At 42.8% G+C, this 26,897-nt stretch overlaps 1 protein-coding gene across 1 annotated transcript in view; it reads right to left on the bottom strand.

Annotated features, from left to right (window-relative positions):
- Positions 1-26,897, bottom strand: part of ablim2 (actin binding LIM protein family, member 2) — a 118,944-nt gene that overhangs the window by 32,376 nt on the left and 59,671 nt on the right. The window contains exons 4-10 of the mRNA XM_083937209.1: positions 25,855-25,967; positions 25,436-25,562; positions 17,578-17,671; positions 11,357-11,444; positions 10,343-10,401; positions 7,307-7,384; positions 6,979-7,122 (exon numbers count right to left, since the gene is read on the bottom strand). Of these exons, the coding sequence (XP_083793335.1) occupies positions 6,979-7,122; positions 7,307-7,384; positions 10,343-10,401; positions 11,357-11,444; positions 17,578-17,671; positions 25,436-25,562; positions 25,855-25,967 (703 nt within the window). The remainder of the gene's footprint in view (positions 1-6,978; positions 7,123-7,306; positions 7,385-10,342; positions 10,402-11,356; positions 11,445-17,577; positions 17,672-25,435; positions 25,563-25,854; positions 25,968-26,897) is intronic.

The raw sequence follows: 26,897 nt of genomic DNA, 5'->3' as shown, positions 1-26,897 counted from the left end.
GTTGTATGTCTTCAAATTGTATACAATAGTATATTAAAAATATCAGCCAATATTAGTTAATGGATCAAGTGCAGATATATTGGTATCAGAGTACTGTCTGACAAAGGCTTTCACCCTGGTACAAATATCAATGTAAGCTATTTGTACTCAGGTGTCGGTAACCAACATTGCTGTTTTCACCCAATTTTTTTGCCTAACCCTTAGCAAGTAGTTTTAACGGAACTGCAAAAACAAAAAGTCAACAAAATGTTTAGTTATCTAATACTTGTTTTTATGGTGCAATTTTCCGGAGGAGATGGGTTCAAACAGGCTCAAACAGACTCTGGTCTCCTGTAGGCTACCGGGCCGGGTCTTTCTCTAGACCTGGCAACCCGACTGCTTTTAATAATTTTTTCTTGTTGCGACTACAATCTTGAGATACTAGATGGAGCTGTTCTGCTCACTGTCCATGTTCAACCTTTAACTAAAACAAAGTCACACACACTAAAAACTAAAAATGGCAAATAAATGTTTGAGGTTATTTAAAAACAGTGTTTCCACTTATACTTGTCCGGACATGTTTGAACTTTAAATGCAAATTTAAGGATTTAAGAGATCCTCATCAAAAGGTCAGAAAAATGAGTAAAGGGCCGTTTTAATGGAAAAAATGTGATGCAGCACCATGTTGGGTACCCTACATGCTAAAAAGCTTTCTGTGCGATGGCGCTGCACCGTATGCAGCTGTATAATATCAATGACTCATTCACCAACCGCTTTTTTTCTTAAAATCAGCTCACAGTTTTCACAGACTGACACTCACTAATGTTTTCTTATTTTGAATTTGTTCTAAATCTCACACACTTAAGAGCACATTTGCGTGCCAACATATTTGTGCAATTATACAATTGTAATACAGTATATTATAGGAATTGAATACAATAATATCTTTAGCATGTGTTACATAATTATTTTTTATTATTTTACAAGCCAATATGGTCTTTTATAATATTTTACATAATAATTTTACAAAGAAATATGGCCTTTATAATATTTTTTAGGGCTGGGACTTTAAAACATTAATTACGATTTATTAATCACGGAAAAAATAATGCGACAAAAAAAATAACGCAATTAATCTCAAATTTATTTTGCATTCAGTGCAGAATGTTGCTCATTGCACAAGTTCACGCCCAACCAGTAATACTGACGCACAGGACGCAACATGAGAGAAATTAAACCGATGAGAAGCGAGATGATGAGTTGTTGATGGGTTCAGTAGGCGAACATTTGAGTTTTAAAGTTCAGTTCAGACCAAACCAACCAGTTGAAACTTGCAATGTGTAGGTCTGCAACGTTCTGAAACCTGCCCGTTCAAACCAAGGAGACGAGACGGTGTATCATCTCCGTAGCATCTCTTTACTTCCGTTCTGACCTCCAATTTTTCAGGCTTTGGCTTAGCTGGATATACTCTGTAGCATTATAAAATATACTTGAGAGATGAAACAAAGAAAATACCGTTTTATTTCACAGGTTCACTGCTTTGTTCTGGATTACTGCGCTCGCTCTACTTATTCATTGTATTGCTCGCTCGACCCTCTCTTGCTCTCTCTCTCTCTCTCGCTCTTGAGCCTCTGTTCATAATGGCCTTTTCAACCAGCTGACAGTTTGTCAGCAACTTGACCAGCGGACTTTGCTAAGACTTGATTGGCTGTTGAAACAGGTGACGTGTGTTTCGTTCTAAAACCAGCTGCTGGAGATTTGACAAGTTGAATCTCTGGTGACGACATCAGCCGTTAGAGTCACGAGACGGGTCAGTTCACATAGCTGCAACTTTCACCTGCAAAGTTCGAAAACAGTTGCGTTGTGATTCTTTAGTCTGAACTGCTCCACGCCAATGCTGAACATGCTGCAGCTAACGTTAGCACAGACAACACTCCTAGGTGGAACTGTCATGTATCATTTTTGTTTCTGTGTTTTTGAAAACATGGGAGAAAAAGCACTCTATGTTAAACTGTTTATTTTTATGCAAAGGATGTTATCCTAAATATTTTTGCAATGTTAGGTTTCCACTTTTCTTGAATATATCGTACTAAGCACTGTATTTAAGTCTGTATTAAGTAATATATCAAAATCAATCTAAATTGAAAAATCTTGCTACTTGTGTCCAATATTGATATGCTATTAATCATGATTCATTAATTACAAAGCCTCTAATTAATTAGATTACATACTTATTTCATTATTTTACAAAGCAAGAGTGTCCTTTATAATATATTACATACTTATTTCATTATTTTACAAAGCAATATGGTCTTTATAATATTTTACATAATTACTTTCATTATATTACAAAGCATTATGGTCTTTTATAATATATATTTCATTATTTTACAAAGCAATAGTCATTTATAATATTTAACATAATTATTTTCATTATTTTACAAAGAAATATGGTCTTTGAAATGAAATAAATCCTACCCAGAATAGTTCTGTTTTTTGAGATTTTGAGGACAAGATGCAGCAGTGGCCTGGACTCAAACCTTCTACGCAGCATTAAAATTACCACCTTCACACTTAGGTGCAGGCTTCACCAGCTGAGCTTAGAGAATTACCGTGCATTCACACCAAAAGCGATGGTGGTGATTAAATCGCCTGGAACACGAGTATCACGCCGCTTTCTCACATTTTTCACATTTTTGATCATTGCTTCATGTAGCAGCCAAGGCGGCTAGCTAACTGAAGCTAACCCCTGGCTCAGCCAACTCTGCTGTTGTGCTAAATGGAAGTGATGCTAGTGCTAACCAGGGGTCTGAATGCTTTTAAAAGAACAGAAATGAGCTCTCAGATTGAGTGTGTCGTTCTTAAAAGAGCCGTTGTGTTGTAGTGAGATCAGGCCGTCAGTGATTTAACCTCCAAAGCTGTACAGGCTGCTGCCGGGTCTCCTCCTCAGCCTCACTCTGCACTGACGGCTTTCTTCTTCTTCTGGATTTATGGCAGACTAGATGCCAAAAGGCACGTCATTGCCATCCACAGTCCATAGTTATATCCATTATATTATATCCATAGGAACAGTCTGGTTTCCCCCAGGACTGTAACAATAGCGGCTTCGGTAAGCCCGGTGAGCCCCTGGACATGTCACGGAGAACTTCGATGACGCTTACCGCAATCTCAACGCTGTCTGGCTGTCGCGGCACAGATTCACCCGATGTCACTTGAAAAGTTCAAGTTTTTCAACTTCCAGCGACATACGCGATGACGTGATAGACACGATGGACGCATCATTGCCTTGCTCTTATCTCTCAGAATGCGTCGCCTGAAGCGACATCGCGTGTCATTGCGTCTTTTACATTGATATTGAATGGCAGCTTGACGCTTTCATCACCTCCATCACCTTTGGTGTGAATGCACGGTTCGACTTAGACTTCTCTTTATTGATCCCTTTGGGATGACTCCCGCAAGAAAATTTAATTTCCAGCAGCTTACAAAAACACGAGGTATAAAAAAAATACAGTATAGGATAACCAATAAACTCTTAGCTAAATAGATACAGAAAGTATAAAGTATATACAGTAAACAATAAACTCTTAGTCAAATATACTATATGAGGCAGATGTAAGAATATAGGTAAAATAAAATTCACGGAAAATGAAATCAGATAAGTTAAATGTAGAGGAAATGTTAAAGATAAAATATGTATGACTGTAGATGACAGAAATGAGCAGCAAGATTAAATTATTGCACTTAAGTGGTGGATAAAGTTATTGCACAAAAATGAGAGATGTAGAGTAGTAGATGATGGCCTGAGGGACAAAGGAGATTTCGAGCCTGCTGGTCCTACACTTGGGCAGGAACAGCCTTCCACTAAACAGGCTCCTCTGGTTGCTGATGACGGTGTGAAGGGGGTGGCTGGCATTATCAATAATGTCCAGAAGTTTTTCCAGTGTCCTCCTCTCTGCCACCGTCACCAGTGAGTCCAGTTTCATGCCGACCACAGAGCCGGCCCGCCTGATCAGTTTATCCAGTCTGGAGGTGTCCTTCTTGGATATACTGCCCCCCCAGCACACCACAGTGTAGAAGAGGACACTGGTGACCAAAGACTGGTAAAACGTCCACAGCAGTTTGCTGCAGATGTTGAAGGACCACAGTCTCCTCACAAAGTAAAACCTGCTTTGTGTTTTGTACAGTCCAGTTTATTGTCCAGCCACAGCCTGAAGAGTCCACCGCCCCAACCTCAGCTCCCTCTAGCAGGACTGGTCACAGACTTGGTCTGGACCTCGCAAAATGACCAGCTCCTTTGTCTTGGAGATGTTGAGTGTAGGTGGTGTGTCAGATGTGGTGTCTTTCAGCCTGACGTACTGTGGCCAGTCAGTGAGGTAGTCTTTTGACCCAGTCCACCAGATAGGGGTCCACTCCCATCCTGTTCAGTTTGTATAGGGGGCTGGATGGTATTAAAGGCACTGGAGAAGTCAAAGAAGAGAATCCTCACTGTGCCGCTTCCCTTATCCAAATGGACTCGGTGCAGCATGTAGAGGGTGTCCCCAAAGCAATTTCAGTCAAAAGCAACTGGACTTGGTTATTTGTATAGGAAGATGTTTCACCTCTCATCAAGTGGCTTCATCAGTTCATGTATGCATCTAACCAGGCTGGGACCAGTTGTTTTTGACTGAAATTGCTTTGGGGATAACGATGACCTGGACAAATGATAACATTCACAGGCCATGTAGAGGATGGCATCCTCCACACCAAGGGCTGCCCAATCCTGCTCCTGGAGGGCCACTGTCCTGCATGTTTTAGGTTTCTCCCTGCTCTAACACACTTGAGTCTAACAATTTTCAAACCTGTGACAAGCTTCAGCTGCTTGATAATGAGCACATCATTAGATTCAGGTGTGTTAGAGCAGAGAGAAACCTAAAAAATGCAAGACAGTGGCCCTCCAACATCTTCATCAAGTGTGAGGTGAGTGCCACCGGTCGGAAGTCATTCAGCTCACTGGGCCTGTTCTTGGGAACCAGAACGATGCAGAATGTCTTCCAGAAGGTAGGCACTCTCCCTAGCTGCAGGCTAAGGTTCAAGAGCCGTTGTAGTGGTTCCCCAAGTTCTGCAGTGCAGGTCTTTAGTATTCTCGGACACAATTTATCCGGGCCTGCTGCTTTCCTGGGCTGGAGCTTCCTCAGCTGTCCTCTGACCTGGTCCGTGGTGATGTGAGGCGGGATTGTGTTAAGATGGAGGAGGAGGAGGAGGAGGGGGGGGGGGTGTTGTGGTTTCAGGGGGGAGGTGTGTAGAGGGAAGAAGGAGAGATTGCTGCAGTGAGGGTGGGGGTGGGGGGGAAATGGCTGGTTAAACCTGTTGAAGAAGTTATTCAGCTCATTCGCCCTCTCCATTGTCCCCCCTGTAGCTCTGGTCTATGTGTTGTGACCTTTGATGGTCCTCCCACCTTCCAAGACCTCCCTTATGTTGTTCTCCCTCAGCTTCTCCTCCACCTTTCTCCTGTAGCTTTCCTTAGCTTCCCTCACACAGTGTTTCACCTCCCGCTGTGCTGCCCTTATGGCCTCCCTGTCCCTGCTCCTGAAGGCAGTCTTCTTCTTGTTTAGGACAGCCTTAACTTGATGCGTTACCCATGGCTTGTTATTAGGGTAACAGCGGACAGTCTTGACAGGGGAGACCACGTCTGCACAGAAGTTCAGGTACTCCGTCAGACAATGTGTCACCCCCTCTATGTCCTAACCATGGTGGTCGATCGGCACATCCCAGACTGTGGTGTTGTAACAGTCTCTCAGGGCACTTTCCATCTCAGGAGACCACCTCCTGATGGTGCGAGTTGTCAACGGCTGTTTTTGAACCAGGGGGGTATACAGTGGCTGTAGGTGAACCAGGTTGTGCTCTGTATGCATCCCTACATTAGCATACAGGAGGTAGAATCCAAAGTTGCATGATTAAAGTCCCTAGAGATGATCATAAATGCCTCAGGGTGCTGTTGTTTGCACCTGCAGTGACTGAGTGGATCTTGTCACAGGCAGTGGCTGCGTCCGCTCTCTGAAGGATGTAAACACAGACGGTGATCACGTGACTGAACTCCCTCGGCAGATAATATGGCCGTAGGCTAACAGCTAGCAGCAGGAGACTTTCTTTACAGAGATATGTCCTGGGTTACATCAGTGGTTATCACATACATGATGAGTCCCCCACCTTTGCTTTTCCGCTCGCTTCTGTGTCTCTGGGGGCTCTCACGGCAGTGAATCTCGGCAGGTCCACATTAGCGTCCGGTGCAAGGTGGTTTAGCCATGTCTCCGTAAAGATGAACAAGCTACTCTCACGGTAGATCCGCAGGTTGTTCAGCGCGGACAGCTCTCGATCTTGTTCGGCAGCGAGTTCACATTCCCCATGATTACCGAGGGAATAGATGGCTTGTAGCGCTCCGATTCTCAGCTCGCTCTGCCTTTAGCTTCGCCCCCGCCTTGCGGCCCCTGGGTCTCCTCCTCATCTCTGCTGGGACGGGGTGTCATATCCCAGCTCGTCCCTTTGTGCGTAGAGCCAGCAGTTCCTCTCTTGAGTAATTGAGAAGACTGGCTATTGGTTGCATTTTAAAATTAAAAATATCCATAGGATATATAGTAAACACACTATCTCTTCACGAGAGGAATAAAAAAAGTAGAAAGAAAGAGGTTAAAATAGGGTAAAAGAGCTAAAAACCGGAGAGCTACTGGAGAGGCAGCCATCTCCTACAGTGCCGGACAATCCACTCTGCTGAATGGTTATGGACAACACTGACCCCTTACTTGGGTTTTGTCTATACTCCTCTATATCAAATACTGTCACTACTAAACGTGACAGCTCTTTTGGCATTCACTACCAAGAGAAGTACCTCAACTTCTGAACTGTTTAAGTCAGTCACTAACCATTTTATGGAGAGTGGCGGGTTAATTTTCACCACTGGATAAGAGCAGTGTGCAGTTAAGAGGAAAAAGACGTTAAAGAGAGAGAGCATTGAGGCTGGTCTACCTCTCCATAGTGCCTTTCCTCTGATGGGTAGCTGACATATGGAGAGTAGGACAGCATGTCAGGCCTGTCTATGTTATAGATAGCCTTGGTCTTTGGAAGGGCTGCCAGGTCCTTGTAGTCCAGCATCTCCTCTCCTAGTTTGGCCTGGCAGCAGAGAGAAAAACAAATATTCATCATTTATCCATCATGTACTGGTACTAAGATGTTTTCTTGAGCAAAGACATATGAAACAATTACTACAGATCATTTTGATACAAAATGCTGCATGAAAAAGCTAAAAAAATGTCATGTGTCTGCCCCTGGTGGTGAGGAGGTGGCACAGCCTTACATAGATGACTCTGCTGGGAGAGCCCGAGGCGCTGGATGCTGGGACTGAAGTGATGCTCTCAGATGAAGTCCTGGTCACCTGAAACACACATAACAAACAACAATCTGACATAAATACACGTTTGCCATTTCAAAACGCTGCCATTCAATATGACACTACATAAGATAATTGGCCATTATATGTGCCACCTGGCCAAACAATTGTTAATTGTAACACTTCAATCAGGAAGTAAGCATTAAAATACCACAGGTGAGCACCTTTTTTGAACTGTTTTAGTATTTTGGCAAAGCATACCAAAAATGAGGATGCTCAACAGTGTGTAGTTAACAAAAATCTGGTAAAATGAAAGTGTGTGCCATTTGGTTTGATTTTAATAACGCTATATGTAGTTTTGGTTGCAGTGTACGGAAGCCCTAAAGGGTCATACATAACATATATATTTAATTTTCTCCGTTTTCCTGTTATTTACTGTTATGAAATTAAACTATATTTATGTGAAGATTGTAAAACTCTTCCCTGTACTGGTATTTATGTTGTTGTGATATAATATTGTTGACAATAAAGTTACGTAACAATAGTTAATGAGGACATCAGGCTCACTCAGGCCTCTGATAAAGCTGAAGCCTTGCTAACTAACTAACTAACGTTAACCGTCTTCTTAGATGACACACTCTAATGGGAACACTATCTGTAATAAAAAGGCATAACACTGTTTCAGCCTGTCAGGTCATGGAGACGCCTGCAGTATGCAGCAGCCTGGTCAGTGAGGGTCCTACCCAGCCTGGGTGGTCCAATACTGACCCGTACAGGACGGGCTCCTGCAGCAGCCAGTGAAGCTGCTTTTTTAAGCAGGTTCCAAACAACAAAAACACTTTTAAAAAAATCAGGAAAAGACGATGCAATTACCTTTCTGTCATCCATTAAAAACTAATTAAAATCAAGACCCAGGCTGTTAAAATGTCTCAGGATGCACCGGGAGAAAGAAACCTTTGAATGAACTGCAGCCTGAAGGCAGCACCACTGCCCTTCCTCCTCTTGGAAGATCGGACCACAACCTCATCCATCTGCTGCCCCTATATAAGCCCCAATTCCAGCTGTGTATAAGCCAAGTCCTCTGTGACCACCAGAGACCGATGAAGCTTTACAGGGCTGCTTCGAGCCTTCAGCCTCCGAGGCCGCCGCCACCACAATGCCTGCAGAGTTTATTGTCCTTGACTTCTTCTCTGGTCAACTTTACGTTTCTGTCCACTGAGTTTATATGTTCGGTAAAAGTTTGCACCTCTTTGGATTTGATTTTAACCCATGTGTCGTCCACATATCCGAAACAATGGCTCGGGGTTACTTCTTTGAAGGAGTTCAAAGTCTTGTCCTCTACCTCCTCCATGTATAGTTTCGGTACAAAAGGGGATACTGGTGAACCCATGGCACAGCCGTGTTTTTGTCTGTAAAAGAAGCCATCTATGCAAAAGTAGAGAAACCATAGCTAAACAGAGGAGGAGGTCTGAGACACCACTTATCTCCAATTTACAATGCAGCCCTTTCATCCCTTCTCAGCAGATTCAACAATCTAACCTCAAAGAACAACTGTTCACAAATGGCCTCCTGTGACTCCAACGACTGTCGTTAAGACTCAATAGAGCACTAACGAAGTCGAAACCCAAATCCCACCAACGACTGTCACTCTACGATGGTTGTTGGCATTTGGAGCACAAAGGGTTCCAGTGACATCATTGGCCTCATGAAAGCCTGGATCTCCACACCAGATAGTTGGACCAGTCCCAGCCTGGTCAGATGCGTACATGAACTGATGAAGCCTCTTGGATGAGAGGGGAAACGTCTTCCAAGACAAATAACCAAGTCCAGTTGCTTTTGACTGAAATTGCTTTGGGGATAACAATGACCTGGAAAAAATGAGAATATTCACAGGCCCTTATATTTCTGTTTTTCCAAATATATAGTATGTTGTCTGTATATATTCATTCATCTTCAACAGCTTGTCCCTGTCGGGGTCGCGGGGGGCTGGAGCCGATCCCAGCTGACATCGGGCGTGAGGCGGGGTACACCCCGGACAGGACGCCAGTCTCTCGCAGGGCACATAGAGACACACAGAGACAGACAACCATTCACACCTACGGGCAATTTTAGTCATCAATTAACCTAACACGTGCATGTCTTTTGGATTGCGAGAGGAAACCCACGCAGACACGGGGAGAACATGCAAACTCCATACAGAAAGGCCCCAGCCGGGATGCAAACCTGGAACCTTCTCTCGGTGGGGTAGTGCTAACCACTACCCCACCGTGTCGCCCTGTATATATTGTTGTTGTTAAATATGTTGTTTGTATAGCTGGAGTTTGCAATTAAAATAATTTCCCCCTGGGATTATTTAAGTATTTCTGATTATCAAAGTATTTCTGATTCTGATTCTGATACGACTCATCTCTATTTTCATGTGGCCTGTCAATTTATTTTTTCTCTACATGTGCCTACGGTGTCCTTCAGCAGCAGTGTCTTTCAGCAGTTAAAAATAAAGACCTCATTATAACAGGTAACTGAGCGGAGCCACCTCATGTATTTTAACAGAATTACAACATACTCTAAATCAAATCAATGTGTATCCATGATCCTGTAGTTAAAACCAGTTCATTCATTCAGTAGCGGTAAATATACACTTCCAAACCCTGTTGAAACAACTGCATTATCACTTGGTAAAACTCAATATGCACACAGTAAAGCTAGCAGCAGCCCCAGGCTATAGAGACAGAGACTATGTAGAAGGTAAAACACCTCTCTGTCTCACCTACATGACCAGTTTAACCAGTCTTATCTCCTTATTTACAGCTGTACAATTAAGAAACCAAAAACATCACAAATCTTCCCAAATGACTTCCAAGTAACAAGAAATGGGGCTCTATTGTCAAATGTGGTCCCCAAAGTACGTGGATGTGTTTGGTTTTATTTGAGGATTTGTGACAAATAGTCTCAATATCTCATTTGACAAGTATACAGCTGTGGCCTTGCTGTCCTTCCACCCACCTTACTCTTCTCCTCCTGCTTGGCTGCTTGTCTGCATGGAGGATGCCAGATAGAAGACCCTGAAGACACAGAGACAAAGACAGGAACTGTGAGATTGTAATTGTAAACAACATTCTTGTTTACATGCACGTTGTCCAGACTGATCTATCTCACCAACACTGGAATTTGTTCAGACATTCTTAATCCTCACACAATTAATCGTAATATTAGAATAACTCATTTGGTCCCATTCATTTGGATTGGTCAGACACAATCGCAAACACACAGACCCAGTTCTCACGATCTGGCACATTTTGCACACCAAATATACAAATAGCATTTATTACATTTTATTCTATATTATACTAGAAGTTCAAAGACTGGTGAACATGTTTTATTATTGCTAGTGTTTGTGTAATGTCCCATTGTTCTTGCCTGTTGTCTGTTAGCTTGTATGTTTTGTTCTTCTCAGTGTCTAAGGTTATGGTAGCTAGTTTAACACAACTATTTTTCTGCTGCGAAAAACAAATTAACATTCTGGCATTAGAAAAGAAAGTACTTGTTAATTTAAAGTGATAACGCAGTATGAATGAAATGCAGCTGAAAAAAAATGTTGTTTTTTTTTACTTTCTTCTAAAACTACAAACTATATACATGACATCCACATCTGTTGCAGGACTACATTTTTATGGTTATTTCAGAAAACTTTTTTCCACTACTTCACTTCACCCTACAGTGACAATTATCAGTCCAATAAGAGTTGAAGTAAATTGAGGACCCATGGTAAAGCACCGGCTGCTACTTTGTGTTAGTGCCAGTGCAGCAGTAAAAATATCTGGATATCTCCATATATATGCAGAATTCACCAAGCTGCTAACCCAGCCCATTAGGAACAATGATCTACAGTACTCTGAGTTTATACTGTTCTCCATGAGCGAGAGGAAAAAAAAGACTGAAGACAGGTGTCGAGAGTTTGATGTTTAAAGCTATATTAAAAGAAAGATAGACAAGAGATTTTAAGGTTTGTTGTTTTACCTTGCAGGTACATTTCTTCTCCCTCTGCAAACATCTGCTCACAGCGGGCACAGCGGGCACATGTGGGGTGGTAGTGCTTTTCTCCAGCCTGTTGAGCATTAAACAAGAACACATAATGACCATGTAGCACCTTAATGCAACTCAATAACATCTTTGCGGGTGCCACATTAATGCCCACCACCAGTTTGTGTTTTTCTGTTTGTGCCTCACATTTAGCTTTAGTCCAAATTCCAACTCGGATAACCCTGATGACATTATCTGGAGCATTTGTTTTTCTCAAATATATTTTTTTGGCAGCTTTCCAAGTCTTTATCATATTGAACAGACAGGAAATGGGGTGAGAGAGAGAGGGGGAGACATGCAGCAAAGGGCCGCAGGTCGGAGTCGAACCCGCAGCCGCTGCCTCGAGGACCTTCAGCCTCTTTATATGGGGCGACTGCTCTTACCACTGGGCCGCCCAATCTGGGGATATTTTTATCAGACGCTCCTCCAAAGCCACATAAGACAGTGGTATTATTTATTCCACACAGTCATTCACTCACACACTGTTAGCTGCTCTGCCTCATTAGCAGTTGTTCGGAGACATTTTAATGTATCAGCATAATCTGGCTCATGTACAGTTGTGACAATGAAGACAAAGTGATGAGACCCAGAAAAAATAAAATAAAAAAATAAACCCCACTCCAGGTGCAGTGGATCATTTCACAGCCATGTGTTCAACATTCTAAAGAAATAATGTTTAAAGAGTTCATAATGGTCCAATCAGCCATAGAATGATGCAGAGACATCAGTTTTAATGTAGGCCAGTGTTGAATCAGAACTCAGATGTGTCACAACCAAGAAAAGGATGAGAAAGAAAGAGACAAGAAAAGATAAGTGGAAGAGGAAACGGCCGGCTGGAACCAAAGTTCTGCCTCTAGTTTGAAGGCTGTCCCACTGCCAAACCATCAATCCCATGAGGGCTCTGATGCAGGCCTTTCAACAACGCTAAGCACCCTTTCTGTGAGTCCCTATATCTGCACAGTGTTTTTAGGTTTGTGTTTGTGGAGCTGTTTGTATTTTCAATCAAATCGTAAAATACAATCATGGCTTAACTGATATTTGGTGGCTTGCTAAAAATGTAATTTCACATACAGGGAGTTATCAACAAAGCGAGCAGCTGATTAAGCTGTGAATGAATAATGAGTCCAAGTTCACTGGACTGAGGCACTTCCCAGCCCATGGCATACATTCATATAGTTAACAGCAATGTGTCTACGAACTTACTATTGCAAAAACTGCTCCTGTATGAATAGACTGGAGATGTTTCGCAGTACCCACACACTTGTTGACGGTAAAATGCCTGTCTCATTGTGGCATCTTAAAGCGATGGGCCAGCAGAACCTGAAGAAAAAAATCCCTGTATTTACTTACTTTCTTTGCCTAATATATTTACCTAGAAAATTCTGATAGCTGTGATTGCCTAATACATACTGGAGGTGTGGCTTTCTTTTTTGAAAATGACAATGTTGTGATGTCATGTATAGTGTTTAGTGGGCGTTAGCATATGCTAATAAACAATTAAGATCAAGTGGGATTCATCATTCACCTGGAACCAACAGGACATTTGGATTGTTACATGAATTGTACTCTTCATTAAGAACATTAAAACAACTTTTTTCTAAAGATATAGTGGAGTAATGGTGTCCTGAGCAGAGAACAAAGTCACTCTCCCTCTGTGTGTTGGAATCAGAGTTTCTCTGTTGTTTGTTGTGATAGCTGGTCTGGCTGTGTGAGCACGTTATTGCATGTGGCTTTGAAAAATCACCCCAACCCATCATTTATTTAATTAATCTTTTTTTTTTTCTTTTAAAGTACTTCAAGTACAGGTCCTTGAAGAACATCAGGAGTTGACTTCCCTTATTTTTTCACTCATTAACAGAAAATGAAGAAAAAATAGAATCATCATCTTAAAAGTGAGCAGTGGAATTTAATGTTACTCTGGAGTGACACGTTAACTGCAAACACTGCAAACTGATGAACAAACTGATGGTGGCTGGTTGAGGTTTGTGGCTGAGACTCTTGCAGAGTTTAGGATGTTTGAAACAAATGGGAGAGATCATGACAACCAAGAGGTGAAAGGTGAGGTTACAACAAACTGCTGCTCAACCTCTTTATTTACCCAATTACATGGAAACTCCAAATTACCCTCTCTTTAATGTCCTATCCATATCGTGCAAATGCAGAAAATTGCCAACTAGCGGTGTAACTCGTCACTAACCGTTTTGCTGCATTCACTATTAATCGGACATCGTGAACTTGTGTGTGTGCATGGATATAAGAGGGTAACATATAGGGGACAGACTGGAAGTTGAGAGGTGAATGTGTTTCAACAAATCTTACAAAAGAGCAAAAAATAAAATAAAATGAACACATATAGTGACCGTGAACGTGACAAGATGGACTTCCTTACAAATAACAACAAGTCAAGTTAAGTTAACTTGATTCACAGCTGTGGTGAAATGTTGACACTCGCTCTGTATATTTATTTGAAATGCCTCTACTCAGGCTTCAAAACAACACCTTTTTGCGGAGCTCAACCTCCGTAAAGCACCTCCATTTCCTCCTTGCTTTTTCCGCCTTCTTCTGTGTAATTTTCCTCACATCAGTCAATGTAATCTCCTCATTAAGATAGCGTCCATATTCAGGAGCTGTTTAACATTATGCCATTTATGGAAGATAGTGGGAAGAAAAGTGATCACACTGGACGGAGATCATCACAATTCACCACAGGTGGGAATTTATCAGTAGTTATAAAGGAAAGAAAGAGTGCAAATGTGCATCGTACAGTTTTAATAATCTCAATTTCTTTTGCGCAGCACATTCATGGTTTTGTGGTAACGCAATGTTTTGGGAAGGATTCTACGCACAGGTTTGTTAATGAAGCCCCTTGTCTCCAGGACAGGCTCTCTCGTCGCATGCCACCATAGGCTTAGCAGCCAAACTACTAGTCCGTACTAAAGGAAGCCTGCACCACTGAGCAACTTTCCATAGGAATGAATGGGCGCCATCCATCCTTTTTTCTTTGTCCATGGACAGAACAGACTCACCTGCACTTACATCTTACCACCAAAGAGGTTGCAAGAAACAACCTAACTTAAATCTTATGGATTGTGACTTTAAGTCCATAAACAGTTCAGTGGTGGATAGTCTACCTGTTTCTGTTTATCGTTATTGTGGGATCCGCTTGTCGCAGGTCAGAAGGTGCACCTGAATGCACCATTAAGTCCCATCAGGGCCCTGCTGTTCCTTGTTTGTTTACATAACTCACGGAGAAGGCAAACATATTTCCACACTGGTGACTTTAGAGAAGACTACGGCAGAGGCCATGGTGTATGGAAAAGCACAGCTTCAGGCTAATGCTAAGCTAACGTTACGCTCAAGCTTCACGCTCCCGCTGGTCAATGTGTCTGCATCCTATTTCTGCCTTACAAATTCTTTCTCACGTTTGGCCAGTTGAAAGCTTTTAATGTTAAGTTGCAGCTGTACGATGTTCTGTGTGCAATAACAGTAACTTAACTAAGCAATAAAGATACTTTGTTTAATAAAAGGACAAGGTATAGACCTGTTCTATAGGAAATGGATCCTTAAATTGAGTCTGCTGTGATCTGGCGCTGTATAGAAATAGAACTCTCCGCTGCTGATGGGCCAGTCCTTTCAGATAAGGTGAACAGTTTGTCAACAGAGGTCCCTGTGAGTTAAAAGAGGATTTGACTTTTCATAACAGAGGTTGTAAGAAATTGACATCACCACATCTTTCGTCGGAAACTAATAAACGCTGATGATGCGATCACATCTGTAGCATTTGTCAACAATCTGGGACTGATGTGTGATTGGCTGACAGAGCTGAGAGACCTACAAAACAGAGAGATGACACAGCCAGGAGCAGACGGCTGCTGACTCAAGTTACTACTCAACTTTTTGAGTCTATGTCATGTGACTACAGCTAGCGCAGCTGTGGAAGAAAACAGTTTTACGGGCGTCACCCTGCGTGTGAACAGCAGACTTCGACAAATTCATGCAGGTCAGTTCTTCAGCAGTCTGGCAGACAACATGAGACACCGGTGATGTATGATATGAAAGTGGATTTAAGTGCTCTAAGTGGAGAGAATTGAGTGGGCTCACAGGTTTTATGAATTCAATGATATCAAGATATTCCTCACATGCTGTGTTAGAGGTACTATACTAAAGCTGTCCGTTTCCACTAGTGAGTGTGAGAGGACATTCAGCACCATGAAGGGCACCCTTACTGCAAAAGAGAATGCACTTTCTGGAGTGTGGACTGGTGGCTGGAGAGGTGCCAGTTCATCTCCTGGGCACTGCAGAGGTGCTGTTGAGCAAGGCACCGAACCCCCCACTGCTCGGGGCGCCGATCCATTGGCAGCCCCCTCAGTCTGACATCTCTCCATTAATTACATGTATATAGGTCCTGTTTGTGTGTGTATTTGGGCCTGTGTATGTGTAACCTGAATAATAATAATAACAGAGTGAAAAAAAATGTAATTTCCCTTGCGGGATTAATACAGGAATTCTTCTTCTTCTTCTTCTTCTTCTTCTTCTTCCTCTTGCAAAAGTATGTCACTGAGTAAGTGAGTGAGTGAGTGAGTGAGTGAGTGAGTGAGTGAGTGAGTGAGTGAGTGAGTGATAGAGTTACTCTATTGGTTGGAGTGAGTGAAGAGGTTGGTCGAGTTGAAGCTTCCCCATTGGCTTTACATCTGCTATCAGTGATCAGTCAGATTATCCCCTTCTCAAAAGCGGTAGATGTTGTTGCCAATGCCCTTTTAATGCATAGAGTGTGTGTGTGTGTGTGTGTGTGTGTGTGTGTTGACTTAAAACTCAGATAAGAGAAACTACTCAAATAAAAGGAAGAAGAAAAAAAATAAAACAATGCCATTTCAAGGGGTACACCAATGATTTAGTGTTATCCAGACTTTTAGTCCTTGCTATGGATAAAGCCCCAGAATTCCTGGATCCTACTCCTTAATGATACAACTCATTAGCGTCTCTTGTCTTTTTTGTATTGCAGCTTCTACTATTTTGTACAGATGACTCAACAGGAACTTTCATTTCCATCCAAGTGTCGGAAGTTCCCTCTGAAAAATGAATGTGACTTTTACATCAAGAACCCTGAAATGACCCCTCCATCTTTGCAAATCTGTCATCTCAAGCATTTTACTGTCTGGTTATACTGTTTATAAAGCGGAGTAGCGCATCCAATAAAGTTTGATTGATGATTATGATAATAACAAACATAGAGACGATGGAGGACATAACGATCCTGCATCTGTTGAGAAGGAGGCAAAATGTAGACGGCAGTGGTCTGTTAGACACTAAAGACATCCCAGAGTGTGAACGGAGAATTCCCGGAGAAATTGACGGCCAACGTCACTTTCAGTATTTCAGGTTGTCCGTTGGGGCTTTTGATGACTTGCTCTTTCCTGATATTCACAGCACTCATTGTGTACAGTGCCCGACCCTGCCCCCGTGATTTCAGGTGGTACTGCAACGTTTGGTCCGTATCAGTAAGCATCCGCAAGCTTGCAGGATACGTGCACAAATATCGACAAAATATACGTAGAGTATGAACAGAAGGTTGTGTCCATATCCGTTAGCGTATCTAATGTAGAGCAGAAATTATCCTTAAGGCTATGTGTCTGTGTCTGCAGGATTACGGGAAAAAATCATGCCTGATTTTAATGAAACTTGTTGGGAGGGCGTAGCATAGACAAAGGAAGAACCCAATAGATTTTGGAGTGGATCTGAATCATGCATTAACATTGCAAGATAGGATATGGCCTTGGCAGAGGCCATCATTATTCTATTCACATATTCACATTTCATACATTTTCCTTCCCATACCTCGCCTGTTCAATCTAGAGTGATTGTTACCTCTGCCAAGGAGGGTGTGTTTTCAGTTGGGTTTGTTTGTTTGTTTGTCTGAAAAACTTGTTGGAATGTTGCGGTGAATAGGCCAAAGAAGAACCCATTCCAATTTGAAATGGATCCAAATCAAGGGGCGCATCCAAAATATTGTGTCTGAACTCTCTGAGTGCCCTTGTGGTTTAAGATTGTCAGAGAAACCAGGTTGTTTAAGTTTAACCATATAGCACTTGTACATGCAAACAGCTACCACATACTGTAGTATGTCTTCCAAATGTAACCCATTGGTGCTGTGATGTTACCTCCAGGACCTTTCCAGTGATGTACTTCTTGCAGCTCTCACACTGGATGCCAAACATGGCATGGTAGTCCATCTCACAGAAGGGGATTCCATCCCTAATGGAACAACACAGGAGAAGTTGGCAGATCAGTGACAGAACACCAAATACACTCAATATGTCTCAGTAGACAGATCTGGGCCTCAGAATCCTCCACAGAGCCTGTCTGAGCTGACAGCACTCAGCAGGTGGTGGGGGATGTGCTTGGTGGAGCTCCTGCTGCAGCCATCCTGACTACGGTGACAACATTTCTATCACTTGTAAGCATTTCACACCAAATATAACCGCAATAATTTATTAGTCGAGACTATTATTACGTTGTAAGCAGCATCTACTCCGTTCTCTATTAGTACTCCAATCGGCTCTATAAAGCTCTGAAACTGAAACTGTGAAAGAGAACAACATTTTGATTTTCTATAAAGTTTCTTCCATACTTCATATAAAAATGTAGATTTAGCGCTGAACCAAAACAAGAAGTGATATTCCAACAAATGTTCTCCTATTTCTGTTCCTAATCAGAATCAGAATCAGAATCAGGTTTATTGCTAAGTATGTTGGACATACAGAGAATTTGACTCCGGCTTATGCTTTGCTCACAGTTTCCAAACATTTAACAGGACAAACCTAAACATAACAATAACAATAACATTTACAGAACAATAACAGAACAATAACAGAACAATAATTTAAGATAAAAAATAGTGGTAATATTAAAAATAGGTTAACAAGTAAATATGAGAAATTTAAAATAGAAAGATAAAATAATTGTGCAAAGTAAAGTGACCAGGCTGTTATAAATATCTTTGTTATGTTATTTACAATGATATACATAAGGTGCATAAGGTGCATTTGTCTTTGGCATGTGTGTGTGATGTGTCGGGTGGGGTCAATTGTTCAGCAGTGTGACGGCCTGGGGGTAGAGACTGTTTTTATGTCTGGCTGTTTTTGTGTACAGAGTTCTGTAACGCCTGCCAGAGGGGAGAAGTTCAAAGAGGTGATGTGCAGGGTGTGAAGGGTCTGCAGAGATGTGAACTGCCCTTTTCCTGACTCTGGATGAGTGCAGGTCCTGGATAGTGGGCAGTTTGACACCAATGATTCTCTCTGCAGTCCTGATTGTCCGTGTCAGTCTGTTCTTGTCCTGTTTGGTGGCCGATCCAAACCAAACAATGATGGAGGTGCAGAGAACAGACTGAACTATTGCCGTGTAGAACTGGATCAGCAGTTCTTGGGGCAGGTTGAACTTCCTCAGCTGACGAAGGAAGTACATCCTCTGCTGGGCCTTTTTGATTATGGAGTCCACGTTGTGGCTCCACTTCAGATCCTGGGAGAGGATGGATCCCAGGAACCTGAAGGTTTCCACAGCAGACACGGTGTTGTTGAGGATGGTGATGGGGGGCAGTGTGGGGGGGCGGCTCCTGAAGTCCACTGTCATCTCCACAGTTTTGAGCGTGTTTAGCTCCAGATGGTTCTGACCGCACCAGAGGGCCAGCTGTCCCACCTCCCGTCTGTAAGCAGACTCGTCACCGTCCCGGATGAGACCGATGACGGTTGTGTCGTCTGCAAACTTCAGGAGTTTGACAGATGGGTCACTCGAGGTGCAGTCATTTGTATAAAGGGAGAAGAGCAATGGAGAGAGCACACACCCCTGGGGAGCGCCTGTGCTGATGGTCCGGGTGCTGGATGTGATCCGCCCCAGCCTCACCTGCTGTCTCCTGTCAGTCAAAAAGTTAGTAATCCACTGACAGGTTGAGGCTGGGACGGTGAGCTGGGAGAGTTTGTAGTGGAGGATGTCCGGGATGATTGTGTTGAAAGCCGAGCTAAAGTCTACAAACAGGATCCTTGCATAAGCCCCCGGGGTGTCAAGGTGTTGCAGGATGTGGTGCAGTCCCATGTTGACTGCATCATCCGCTGACCTGTTTGCCCGATATGCAAACTGCAGGGGGTCCAGCAGGGGTCCTGTGATGTCCTTCAAGTGGCCAAACACCAGTCTCTCAAAGGACTTCATGACCACAGATGTCAGGGCCACAGGCCTGTAGTCATTTAGTTCTGTGATTGCTGGTTTCTTTGGGACCGGGATTATTGTGGAGCGTTTGAAGCCGGAGGGGACTTCACACAGCTCCAGGGATCTGTTGAAGATCTGGGTGAAGATGGGGGTCAGCTGGTCAGCACAGACCTTCAGACAGGAGGGTGACACACCGTCTGGGCCTGGAGCTTTCTTGGTCTTTAGTTTCTTGAAGAGTTGACACACATCCTCTTCACAGATCCTGAGTGACGGTGGGGGGGGGGGAGGTAGGGGTGATGAGGGTTGTGTGATGGTGGAGTGGGTGATGGGTGTGAAAGTTGGCGTCTCAAACCTGCAGTTGAAGACATTCAGGTCGTCAGCCAGTTGACGGTTCACTGCAGTGTGGGGGGATGGTCTTCTGTAGTTGGTTATGTCCTGTAGACCTCTCCACACTGACGCAGGGTCATTAGCTGAGAAACTGCTCTTCAGCTTCTCAGTGTAGCACCTTTTTGCCACCTTGTTCTCTTTTGTCAGTGTGTTCCTGGCCGTGTTGTACAGGACTCTGTCCACACTTCTGTAGGCCTAGCCATGATTCGTTCTTATTTTGTTATTACCCATTGGTTTCTTGGATTCCCCAGTGTTTACTTTTGTAGGCAGATGTGGCTCAGAGATAGCCTGGATAGTCCTCAATTCAGGAGATAAAACTAAGGAAACTAAGAGATAATTTAAGAGACATTTAAGAGAATGTTTCTGCATTAGTCCCAATGCTACAGAATACTATCAAAAGCAAAAATAAATCGTTAAGGATAAAAGACAGAAGGTAGACAGAAGAGATAAAAACTTAAATAAAGATCAGATTCTTTCCCAAACCGTTGTAGCATAAAACTAAGCACAAGCTGGACATAGAATGCAAACCCTTAGGTTCAGATAACATCTCATTGATTACTAAATTGTATTATCAGTCAGAATTGACATTAAAGGTAACTAGGGCAGACAGAAGCAAAGTAAGCAGTAGTTGGTATAATATGTTCACAAGTTTTAGAGTTATGTGGGAAATAACCAGGGTTTTCCTTCTTTCTTTGTAAGTGTTCTGAGGGCGCACTCACACTGTCCATCGGTATGGATGGACAGTGTGGACGTATAGGCAGGCAAGAATGAAAACGGGCCTGGGGCGCGGGGGGAGAGGGAGTACCCTAAAGCGCGGAGCACGGTACGGATGGACAGTGTGAGTGCGCCCTTAGTCTATGATGTAAATCCTGGGTTTCTGTATTTTGAACAACATAACAGTCAAGCTGTGAATGAGTGCCGGTGGGATTGCAGAGAGGAGTCACACAGGGGTTGCAAATGGTGACATTTGGTGGTCGCAAAACATTGATAACATCTACTGGGGTCATAAACATCGGGTAGTGTGTTTTTTGTTACTTTGATGTCCTTGTGTTTGTAAGGTGCTTTGATGTGACTGTATATATGCTGAAGCTATCTGGAGAACGGGAGAGAACATTTCGGACCCGGTTGTTGTAGCATCTCTCCTGTATGCATGAAGCTTAGTAAAGACATGATTTGAGAAACACTGAGGACTCCAGAGAAATTATTTCACAGTTATTATTATATGCAAGGGTTTGTTAGCAGCCCTAGGAGCAGAATGTTTCTTTTAGAATCCAGTTGGATCAGTTGAACTCAGATATACAGTAGGTAACAGCAGAGAGCAGAGTATATGGCGTGCATCTTAGACACTGGGTGCCCCTGTGAATTTCAAATCAAATCAAATCAACTTTATTTATATGGCACTTTTCCTACTTTGACAGTAGCGCAAAGTGCCTCACAGAAAATAAAAGCAAGACAAAAACGAAACAAAACATGACCAACAAAGAAACACCATGAAAACCCAAACCTTCCAACCCCAAAAATATACACACAGAGTTACACAAAGAGATACACACTCATGCACACACATAGCCATACACACAGATATACACAACCACACACATACACTAGCTGTTGCTGGGAAGACATGGCTGGGCATCGAGATCTCAGGTGAGGAAGAATCTACCTTTGGGGGCCACGCACACAGAGAGGAATCATGGTCCATGACTGCAGGGGGCGCGGACCCCAGGGTCCCCCCCAGCTCAGGCAGACAGGAGGCTACACACCACGGTGTAGAGCTCTCAAGCCACCCGGGCCAGGGCTGTGTACGGGACAGCACCCACATTAGTGGACCAGAGACAACTCCAGATGTGGTCGGCCCCCTGGAGGAGGATTTCCTTTTAATCAATAACAAAATATCACATCACCTTTGTTGAAATTGCTGGAGAAATGTGAATAAATAAATACATATAATCCAATCATCCATAATCATCATGTTCAGTTCAGTGCAGTGCAGGGCTGAAACAATTACTTAGATTCCTATCTTGCGCGCTATGCAGCCCGCAGAAATCTGCGCAGAAATTATTGTTCCACACAGACTGTTTTTGCAGATGCACACCACTACATCTGGATTTCAGTTGGTGCGATAACGAATGGTGAAGAAACAGCCCGGAAAAGGCAGAGAATGTCCAAAGTTTGGGATCATTTCACACTTAAAAAGAAGACAACAATGCCATTGATGACTCAGCATCTGGGCCCAAAGCAGCCAGTTGTTAACGCCACTTCACTGAGCATCGCTTTTTCGGTTTAAGAAGTGACACTGTTAACTGGCAAGTGCATCTGTGGTTGCCGTAGTGACTGCAGTTCCTAAAAACAGGAAGAGAATGCGTAGCTGTCCTTGTGAATGCCTCTATGTTTAGTTTTTCATGAATGTTAAAAAGTACATCACCTCCCTGATCCGTCTTTATAGTTTTGCTTGAGAAAATGTTTCAGTGGAGTTTTGTTCGTTGTTTGTTGTGCCGGTAACAGGAAGAGAGCGAGTCGCTGTTTCTGATAATATCTATCTCTAATTCATTTTCTAAATTAATCTATTTATCTTTGAAACCTGTTTGAGTAAACACGTGTGTCACGTAGAATTTTATGCACCACTTTGAATTGTTTAAATAGTAAAATTATTCATGGTAAATTGCGAGTGTATTGCCTTCAACACACAGACATCTCGTCTCTCTTTCACACTACACTCGCACATTCAAACACAGACAAACACACACACCCACCCGTTAGGTTACCAAACCAAATAGGAATACCCAAGACATAATATATTATTTGTTAATTATGGTTAGTGATAAGGCAAAATTATAATTTTTATTTTATTTTATGCATTTTTTTTATCAGATTACTTGATTAATCGATGGAATATTTGGTGGAATACTCAATTACAAAAAGATTTGATAGCTGCAGCCCTAGTTCAGTGCAGTATTCATTTATTTAATGCCTTAATTACCTTCTTTAAACATTGTTGGTCCGACCAGAGCCCTGCCTGACAGTCAGTCTAAGGGCGTGATCACACTGTCCTTTGGCCGCGGCCAAAACCGGTTTTTCAGCTAAAGCCTAGTACCTTTAAGCCATGTGAGTGCACCCGCTCCGCGCTCAACTGCGGCCAGCGGACCGTCCACGGCCCGCTTGAAAGAGGTGGGCTTTAGTGGAGCCGTTTGCACATGTACGAGCACATGCGTGCGCACGTGTACGAGCACGAGCACGAGCCCTACAGCAGTAGCGTTATGTCCGCCTGTTCGGACATGTAAATAGAAGGACGGACCATGCGCGGACATTTAACAACAACAACAATGGTGGTGAAAGGTTCACGTTGGTGTGGTGCGGAGGTGGAGTATTTACTGCAAATTTGGTCGGATGAAAATATTCAAAAACAGTCGACAAGAAGCACAAAAACTCCGAGGTCTGTGGAAAGATTTGTAAACAAAGCCACACACACGCGATCAATGCGTGTGACGTGTTACGGCTTGATGGCGTATGGACAGCAAGAAGCATTGGCCGAGGCCCAGGCAGTGTGAGTACAAACGGGGCTGGGGCGCGGGGGGGAGAGGGAGGGGGGACAAGTACCCTAAAGTCCGGGTCGTGGTCCGGGAGGACAATGTGAGCAGACCCTAAGAAAATGTGGAATGCTTGACATAAGTGGGCAAAGACTCGAGCTTGAATGAAGATGGAATTTTAGTGACCACATAAAAAAAGATGATAAAGTAATAGGAAGTAGGACATACGGTTTCTGTCTGGAGGGGATGGTAACTTAGAAAGAGAGCTCTCTACAAGAATGAATTAAAACTGCACCGAGGTGAATTAACAAACCAGCGAAGTACATAAAAACAAGGGAGAAGGGGCACAAATGACGTCCAAAAAGAACAGGAGAAGTAAAAAGTCAGTTATCGATCAAGTTGTAGACGACGAGGAGCAGCTAACACAAGAAGCTAACGTTAGCTCCCCCGCCCTCAGCAACTATGGTGCTGGGACAGAGAACGGTAAGCTTGATGTATAGACTGGAAGAACTAAGAGGCGTTGGGAAAGCGGTTAAAGAATTTTGATAAAAGACATGAAAACACAACTACAGGACATCAGAGGAGAGCTGCACAAAACCAACGTTAGGCTCAACGATGTGGAAACCAGGGTCGCTGGACATGAAGATAAGCTCCAAAGTATGGATGAGATTTTATCCGAGATGATAACATCACAAGAAAGCTTCAATTAAAACTGGAGGAAGCGGAATCGGGGTCGCAGTCTATGACCCATTTTGTGGAGAAGCTACTTCTGGAGAATCTCAACATTCCCTCATCAACAGCACTACAGATCCAGAGCGTTATAATCACCCCCACCAGACGAGTCCCAGCCCAGGTCGATCCTGATAAAGTTCCTGTGCTTCACCGTTAAAGAAGAAGTGCTTAGGCTGGCATGGCAGAAGAAAGTTTTTATGTGGAACAACAATAAGATAAAACTCAACCGCGACTATCCTCTGGAGATCATGGCCATGAGAAAGGAGTATGCAGAGGCGCGGAGGGCCCTGAAAGACAAGAATCTGTCTTTATCGATAACCAAACAAATCTGTTGTTCATCTGCTTTCAAGTTTCCTTGTCTTCCACAGAGCCAAAGTAAACTGGATATAATATGTAGCCTACCCATTTTGAACGGAAGACTTTTAAAAATTTTGGTACATCTTGCTGCTATTGGAATATTGTTCTAAAGATTGTTTAGCTTTAAGCATTTGAACCATGCTAACGCGACTGGAGGAAGACGTCTTGTCAGAGCAAATACTGTAGCTCAAGAATATAAACAATGAAGAGGTGGGTCTGTCACCACAGTAACACACAGTGACTTAGATAAGTGACTTTAATCTGACTACTGATTTGGAAATAGTAACACGTTAGACCAGCGTACTGGTTACTGAAAAAAAAGGTGTCAGATTAGAGTAGTGTTACTAAGTAGGCTAACGTGTTAGTGGCATCACTGGTCATCACTGACACTGACAGGCTGAAACAAGTTTGTGATGAAAGGTTTATAATAAGTTTTATTTAATGACAAGTTACCAACTACGTCTAAGGAGCTAGAGTGACACTGAAATGTCATAATAAGAAAACTGTGTGTCGTAGAGTAGAACTAAACAGTTGTTAGTTGCATACCTGCTAATAAATACACATATAAATCAAAGGTTAAATAACATATAACATAGATGATAAACAGTAACACTTACCAGAACACCTTTGGTTCGCCTATTCAATCAGTGATATTTCTGCTGTGTGTACTATAGCTGGATGAATGGATGAATGAATTCATGAAAGAATTGCATTTCTGTAGCTGCCTCTGGCGAAGGGAAAACAATATTCTACGGCGCAGCTATTCCACCAATCAAAATACCAGAAATATGATACTATAGGAGCCATACTGACTTACTTGCTGATGTACTCGGCATTGAGCACCTTGTTGCACACTTTACATTTAAAGCAGCCCAGGTGCCAGTGCTTGTCCAGCGCTACAAGAGATTGTTCATTCTTGAACTCCTTCCCACAGCCGCAGCAGTCTGCACAGAGATGACAGAACAATAGCTGAGAATTGAATCTCTCTGCCACTGTATTTTGATTTCATTAGGCAAAAGGAAGAAATGAAGATTGGACATTTTGAGAGTCCTTTCCTGAGATCAAAATGACTTTGACACAATTTAAGAAAGTGCTAATTAAAGGGATGGAACAGAAAATCATGATAATGAGCAGTGTGACAAATTATAGTTTGCAGAGCGCAAAAGTCTACTTTTGACATGATTTCTCTGCAGAGAGTTGGTCACAGAGAGCCAGAGACACAAACAAAGTACTGACTGTGGACAGCCTGTATGGGTGCAGGGCTGCTGGCAGGAAGAGGCTGGGTACACTTTTGGCAGATACACTCCTTCCCATTAAATGTTACTCGGTCGCCGGCAGGGAATGGCTGTCTGCAAACAGAAAATAGATAGAACATCAGAAGAGGGCTTTGACTGATACAGACTGTACCTCCCAAAGGTTACAAAGTTATTCTACGGCTCTGAAACAACATTTAGACCATCGTCAGACAAAACTGTTTCAGGTGGCTCAGCAGCTTTATAATGTCCGTTTCATGCTTCTTGTGGTCGGCACAGTGCAGACAGCAGGGCACGGTCCACACTAAACAGTTTGTTTGGTTAGTCAATTGAATTTATTTTAATATGTTGTTCAATTTAATTTATTCAAATTCTTCACTATAAAAGTCCCCCTTTACTGTATGCTGTTATTCAAAAGCTTTTATTGCGAAGCAACATAATCAGGAAAATGTTGGGGTTCATTGGCAGTAACTTAAAGGTTGAATATGGAGAAAGAGCAGAACACCACCATCCAGTGTCTCAAGATCATAGTCGCAACAACAAAAAATAATTAAAAGCAGTCGGGTTGCCAGGTTGGTCAGATCCGGCCCAGTAGCCTGCAGGAGACCTGAGTGTGTTTGAGCCTGTTTGAGCCCATCCCCTCCAGCAAATCACACCATAAAAACAAGTATTGCAGAGGAGTTTGACTGACAGTTAGCGTTAGCCATTAATGTTAGCCGGTACCATTAGCTGTTACAGCTAAGTGCGGTTTTTGCCCTTCTCCAGTCACTCAGCTGCTGGGACAAATAACGCCCCCTTCGCTTCACCTACAGTAGCTGCACAGAACAACAGATAACCGTGGCAACTCGCACTGCCCAACACTATTGGCTGCTACAATGGAAACAGAATGTGACAGAAAGTCATTATCAAACCCGTCAATTTAAAAAAATATATTTATTCAGACTAAATATATTTTTTTTTATGGAAAAGAAATACTTTCAAACTGTACCCCTCAAAACGCCCCGTGGGTGTATTATTTTTTTTAAA

Source organism: Echiichthys vipera (assembly GCF_963691815.1).
Source record: "Echiichthys vipera genome assembly, chromosome: 22".
NCBI lineage: Eukaryota > Metazoa > Chordata > Actinopteri > Perciformes > Trachinidae > Echiichthys > Echiichthys vipera.
Note: the sequence above shows the minus strand (reverse complement) of the source record. Positions and strands in the feature narration are given on the sequence as shown.